General features: G+C 43.9%; 1 protein-coding gene across 1 annotated transcript in view; it reads right to left on the reverse strand.

Moving 5' to 3' along the window:
• Nucleotides 1-6,817, reverse strand: part of HSD17B12 (hydroxysteroid (17-beta) dehydrogenase 12) — a 177,288-nt gene extending 170,471 nt beyond the window's left edge. The window contains exon 1 of the mRNA XM_010856148.1: nucleotides 6,514-6,817. Within this exon, the coding sequence (XP_010854450.1) occupies nucleotides 6,514-6,673 (160 nt within the window). The 5' untranslated portion in view covers nucleotides 6,674-6,817. The remainder of the gene's footprint in view (nucleotides 1-6,513) is intronic.
• Nucleotides 6,818-7,126: the final 309 nt, after the last annotated feature.

Here is a 7,126-nt window from a genome sequence, read left to right on the forward strand (position 1 = left end):
AAAAAAAGATCCTGCATGCCACAACTAAGACCTGGTACAGCCAAATAAATAAAAAATAAAGTTGCAATTCAACATTACCCTTCTGCTTAAAATCCCCACAATTGTTTTCCATGTTCTTAAACTCCCCTGGTCACTGGCCCCTTCACCCAGCTCCATTCCCATCTTAAATCAGGCCTACGCTTTTTTGGCTCCAGGAACTCAGGTCTTATTTTAAGGGGACCCTGCTCCTTCTCCACTCAGGAGCCTAGCACCTCCTGATCCCCCTGCTCTGTCTGCTACTCTTCACTTCCCTTCAGCTCTCAGGTCAGACACCACTCTGACCTTCCTACGCAAGGTGCCATAGAACCAAGAGCGTTGCTCTTCACCACTTTACAGGGCAGTTTGCTCTTCGTTCCTGCTGGCCATCCTCCTGGTCCCTGGCCAGAACTCAAGAGGATTTGGGCAGTGGATGGACAAATGAATAGTGTTGGATCACACTCTCCACCCGCCCTCCCTGCCATAATCACCATCTATGCCAGAAGGCAGAGATACAAATTGCTATAATATTTCAGTATTTTTATTTTCAAGATCAAAGAGCAGGAGAGAAATGGAATGAAGGATCTATGCTACAGACTGAATTCCTATGTTAGGGACAAAATATATACGTTGAAATCCTAACCCCTGAATGTGATGGTATTTGGAGGTGGGGGTCTTTGGGAGGTGATTAGATCATGAGGGTGGAGCCCTAACAAATGCTATCTGTGCCCTTACAAGACACCCCAGAGAGTTCCCTGGCCCCTTCTGTCATGGAAAGATAGAGCAAGAAGACAGCTATCTATAAACCAGGAAGCAGTTCCTCACCAGACACAGAACCTGCCAGCACCTTGATCTGACTTCCCAGCCTTCAGAGGTGAGTGAAATGCTCGTTGTTTAAGCCACTGAGTCTACAGTATTTTGGTATAGCAGCCTAAAGACACACTATTAAATTTCTTTGAACTCATCCTTTATCTACAAAGTTTAAAGACAATGGAATTGACTGATTCAAATCCACTTACCCATATATTCTATTCACTAAATTTTTCAATAATTTTTTTCTGAAACCGAAAGAAATAAATTTCTTCAACCAACAAAAATAAACAGAAAATTAGTTTTGAAGCTCAACACTCTCAACTGCAGTAGCAAAGGTAATCTCAGTTTTCTGAAGATGGAGTCAACCAGCTATTAATTTTTTCTTACTAAGACTTATATTGTCAATTAGCTTAAGTGATAGGTACATAATGCTGCTAAGGTTAACAGTATTACTAGTTCAGTTCAGTTCAGTTGCTCAGTCGTGTCTGACTCTTTGCGACCCCATGAACCGCAGCACGCCAGGCTCCCTGTCCACCTCCCGGAGTTTACCCAAACTCATCATTGAGTCGGTGATGCCATCCAACCATCTCATCCTTTGTCATCCCCTTCTCTTCCTGCCCTCAATCTTTCCAGCACCAGAGTCTTTTCAAATGAGTCAGCTCTTCGCATAAAGTGGCCAAAGTATTGGAGTTTCAGCTTCAACATCAGTCCCTCCAATGAACACCCAGGATTGACCTCCTTTAGAATGGACTGGTTGGATCTCCTTGAAGTCCAAGGGACTCTCAAGAGTCTTCTTTAATACCACAGTTCAAAAGCATCGATTCTTCTGCACTCAGCTTTCTTTATAGTCCAACTCTCAGATCCATACATGACTTTTGGACTAGTAACAATAAGTTATCAAGCATTTATATACAAGGGCACTGCACCATCTGCTTTACATAGAGCAAGTATTCTCATTTACCCTTTACAACAATACTATGAAACAGCACCAGTATTATCCCCATTTTGCAGATGAGGAAAGTGAGATTCAGATATCTACTACTTTACTCAATGCTACACTCTAGTAAGTACAGAGGAGGAGCTAGACTCCAAGTTCAGGTTTGAGTCTCTGAGGTCTCATGTTTGACCCTTTAGAAGAAACTTAATATTGCACAGAAAGGAAGAACAAGAGGGAAAAAGAAAAAAAAAAAAACACAAAGCAGGAGACAATGGAGACCGGTGTAAGGTTGGAGGAAATAGCTCAGAGTACAGAGGCTGAATTTCTCATTCCAGGAAACCATCCTCTCTGGTTTTTCCTCCAAATAAGACTAGGACATGCTTTTAGGTCCCATCCTCCAGCTGCACCTGCCATCTCTTACATAGCTGGAGCCCAAGGGCTTTAAGGCTGCCCCCGAGCTTGCTGGATGGCTCAGCAGGTAAAGAATCTGCCTGCAATGTAAGAGACACAGGAGATGCATTTTCAATCCCTGGGTAGGGAAGATTCCCTGGAGAAGGAAATGGCAACTCACTCTAGTATGCTTGCCCGAAAAACCCCATGGACAGAGGAGTCTGGCAGGCTACAGTCCATGGGGTCGAACAGAGGTGGACACGACTGAGCACACAGCACCCTGCCAACTCCCATCTGGAGACTGTGTTCATTTAGGCCTACAGACTTCCTTTTCAGAGCCGAAATGCAAAATGAATAAATATTTTTAAGAACTTTTATGACTAAGTTCATCTGTTTCTCTGCCTTCTACCACCTGCCCTGCTCTAAAAAAAAAAAAAGACAAAACAAACAAAAATACCCAGCATTACTTTCATTTTCACTCTGGTCAAAGTGCCAGGTTTATCACTCTGGCATTCTCAAATGGGTTTAGTGACTCTCTGGAGGTTCAGCTTGGGAAGTGTAATAAACTCCCTGTTGACATTCAGGAAACTGATAGACCGGGTCACCTTTGTTTGCCATCTTCTTTTCATAACTTGCTACAGAGATTTTCAAACAACTTGAAACTCTACTTTCACAGGACTTTGTTCTTGGAAGGAATACAGAAAGTGTCACATGACAATGGCAGGCAAGAGAGACTTACCTACTAAACCGGCTAAACTCACCCACTAGAGACCTAGCGAAATCAGAGTAATTTACTTGCATGGGACTGTAACCGGAGAGAATGAAGGAAGGGATGACCCAGCTCTTGATAAGCTAGAGGATGGGCCAGGTAATGGGCGGTCTTAAAAACCCACTAGACTAAGGAATCTATGGTCTGGAGTATTTTTATGGACTGCAAAGTCCAACTGTATTTCAAGGATTTTCCAGGCTTTTAAGTTTAGAAGACCTGGTATCTGATCAATGTGCCAATTACTGTGGGAAAAAATAAAAAAGGAGGACCCACAGTCCCTGCCTCTCAGATTCTAAAATCTAAGGTGAGGGGGAGGAGAGGAATTAAACATACTCACATGCAGAGACTTAAGCATGACAAGTATAAAAATATACCACCAACTCAACACACATTATTATATAATACTTAAAATAATTGGTTAAGGAGAGGAAGATGTTAAACATCAGTATTAGAAGGCAAAAATAATTGGTTAAGGAGAGGAAGATGTTAAACATCAGTATTAGAAAGCAGACAATGCCTCTCTAATGACAGCAAGACCCCCTAAAACCAAACTCCCTTACTGAGTTTATGATTAATCTCTTTATCCAAAACTTTATTTCTTTTCTGGTCCCTTCTACCTCAATCCTGTGCTAACAGAACACCAATCAACCAGAATCAGAAGACTACGATCACTATTGTTAACATCATTAACATACTGAAACTGCTGTTGTCAATATCATTAATGTACAAACTCAAGTTGTTCCTCCAGGGCAAGGAGAGCTCACAGACTCCTGTGCCATGGGCCACCTGGCCTGAGAATTGTAAACCAGACCCTGCTGCTGCTGCTCCTCGGAGAAGGCAATCGCAAGCCACTCCAGTACTCTTGCCTAGAAAATCCAATGGATGGAGGAGCCTGGTAGGCTGCAGTCCATGGGGTCGCTGCAAGTCACCCTGACTCCCAAAACTATGATTAAGAAATGTTATGGAAACGTCACTAGATGATGATTAATCCCAGCCTCTTTAAAAAAAAAAAAAACAAAACAGAAAAACTCTAAACACAAAGTCAGAGTGGATCTGAGACTTGTCTCCCACACGGGTCTGCTGCTTCCTTGCTGAGCTGCTTCAGTCACCTCCGATTCTTCGTGACTCTATGTGGCCTGCTGGACTCCTCTGTCCATGGGATTCTCCAGGCAAGAATACCAGAGTGGGTTGCTATGCCCTCCTAGAGGGGATCTTCCCGACCCAGAGATCTAACCCACATCTTTTACACCTCAAGCATTGGCAGGCAGGTTCCTTACCCCCAGCGCTGCCTGGGAAGCCCCAGATAAACCTTCATCGTGCTGCAAACACCAGCTGTCAGTTTGGCTTTCAGGGCCACAGGCACAGGAGCCCTGACATGGTTACCCTAATACTCGGTTGAACAAATTACCTGTTTTTAATTACAACTTAACCCTAATTACTCAAGTATCATGTCTGCTGCTTTGTTTTCCAAATCACTTCAGTTTTTGTTTTCCAAACACTCCCTGAATTTGGAGAGATAAAGGACAAAGTATTTTAAGATTCAGGCCACCACATGTAAGTAATGTTACAAATAACAACTTGTTCATTTCTTCTACGTAAGTATTTAAAAAAGAGAAATTTCCCAACAAGTAAACTGGATAATATTTCACTTTATGATCCTTTCTGCTAGATTACCAGTGTTCGAGTTCAAATCTCATTTCTAATCTTTTAAACACTGCCCTTAATTTATCAAAAACCTTCCTCTGAGGTCAAATCTTTTCAATATAAATATTACTCATGAAATGACAAGGTCACAACACTTGGCTTTTCCGATGGATTATTATATAGATAACTTAGATCCTTTAAGTTACCAGCCACTGTCGTCAATTTTAGATAGTTAAAAAAAATTACCATAAGTCTTTAATTACAAACTATAAAACTTATTCATCCTCATATATGATTTTCTAAGACACTGGAGTCTTATTCCACTATTTCAAAAGTCAACAAGTTTTCCAAACCAGACAACCAAGAACTCAGGCTTATCAACAGTGAAATTATAATCTTGATTATAACAACGTTAAGCACTTCACTTGCTTTTTCAATGATGAAAAAACAGTAAGTTTTAAAAATATGTATTATGTTAATAGATGCTTATTCTTTCCTACTTGAGATGTTTTTTGTTGCAGTTCCAAAAGGTTAATTTATGTTTTTCCTACTAAGTTGTTGAAATGTTTGAGTGAATAAAGTTAAGAATACGGAGTAAAATTATTTATATACCTTATTTGAGCCTAGCCTGAAAGCAACCCCTAACCAGCCCAAAATTCAACAAAATGCTCTGTGAATTATATATAAAACCAATCATAACTTTAAAAATCAATTATAAAACAGCAGAATGAATAACCGGAGAATGGCAATATCACTTGGTTTTAAAAAAAAAGCTAATAAAAACAAAACAAAGGGAAAGAAAATCAACAAAAAAGGCAGAAATGGAAAAAACCAAAACTTTCTTGTGGAATTTTCCCAACTTCTCTAATCTGCCCTTTCCCTTACATCTTCAGAATCCTTGCGTACAGGGAATGGTAAACCAGACACCCTAACACGCGAAACTATGATTAGGTTTGTTTAACTCACTCTGTGGGAATACTCTTTCCTGCAAATCTCCTTCTGCAGAAGGCATTTCTGACTTCTACATGAAGAGTTACCGTCTTGAAGAAACAATAATTCTTGCTAGTCATTAGGACTCCAGGATAGTTTAGCCAAGAATTAAAAAAAAAAAAAAAGATTTTTAAATTATATGAAATAGGCCGAATCCAAGGTTCCAAAAAGCAGAAAGACTTCTGAAATTCTGTCCTTTCTCCACCCTCGCCCCCCAAAAGGCAACAGAATGCTTTTCATCCTGGGCACAGGACCTGTATTCAAGCCAGAGACTTTTTGTTTCAAAAACTCTCCTAAGAGGTAGCCTGTGACTGAGGAAGCAACCAGCAAGACAACTAACTCCCTGGACCCGGAATGGCTTAAAAGGCATAAGCCCCAGCGAGTTGAGGCCAGATTTCTCCCGCACCCAAGTGGCACTTTAGATTCGCTGAATTAAGCCAGCAGTGTGTTTAGTACTTAAAAACTCTGCTGCTACTGCTAAGTCGCTTCAGTCGTGTCCGACTCTGTGCAACCCCATAGACGGCATCCCACCAGGCTCCCCCGTCCCTGGGATTCTCCAGGCAAGAACACTGGAGTGGATTGCCATTTCCTTCTCCAATGCAGTAAAGTGAAAAGTGAAAGTGAAGTCGCTCAGTCGTGTCCGACTCTTAGCGACCCCATGGACTGCAGCCTACCAGGCTCCTCCATCCATGGGATTTTCCAGGCGAGAGTACTGGAGTGGGGTGCCATTGCCTTCTCCGTTTAAAAACTCTACTACAAGTCTAAGCAAGGCAGGCGACGGCATGAGGGACAAGCGGGTACGCAAGACGCAGGAGCCTCAGAAAGAAGGAGAGGGGAGCTGGGGACGCGAAGGCCAAGCGCCGGGCGCGTAACTAGTCAGCGCGAGCCAGGCCAGGCCCAGAGCCGCGCGAGCCGCAGCAGGAGTCGGGGGAGGGCGGCGCGGAATTCGACTCACCTGCCCATTCACCGAGCCTCGGTCCGACCCCCGACTCGTTACCCAAACCCCAGACCCGAACGGCCGTGAAGAGAAAGCATGAGATACGCAGTGCCAGGTAGGCCACGGTGCCCACGCCCACCCAGTACAGGAAACCGGTGGCAGGCAAAAAGCTCTCCATGCCTTTCAACCAGGCCTCACTACCTTCGTGAATGAAAAAAAAAACACGAATGAATGAATCCAGGAAGAGGTGCCGGCAGTGACGGTGAGCACGACAGTAATAGGCGCTACCCCCCCGCCTCCGTCGCCGCTTCGAGCCTAAGCCCCGCCCACAGCACCATATCCGTGCCGCCATTGGTGACCTATCGTTCGCTCTACGAGCAGCGCGCCAGTCATTGGCTGACTCTAGCTCCACTGCCCCGCCCACGACCTCCCCTTCTCCCACCCGACCGCGTATCCTTTCTAAGCTGCTGATCGCTCACTTGCCAATCAAACTTCAGCCTCGCCCAACGCGTCACCACGCCCCCAGGATTCCTCCGCGGGTCGGGAGGACTTCTCACCCCACCAATCGCCCAAGTCTCTCATTGGCGGGAGGAGTCCTCGAGACTACGGGAGGTTGTGCTCCGATTGGCCA

Source organism: Bison bison, unplaced genomic scaffold (assembly GCF_000754665.1).
Source record: "Bison bison bison isolate TAMUID 2011002044 unplaced genomic scaffold, Bison_UMD1.0 scf7180017854252, whole genome shotgun sequence".
NCBI lineage: Eukaryota > Metazoa > Chordata > Mammalia > Artiodactyla > Bovidae > Bison > Bison bison.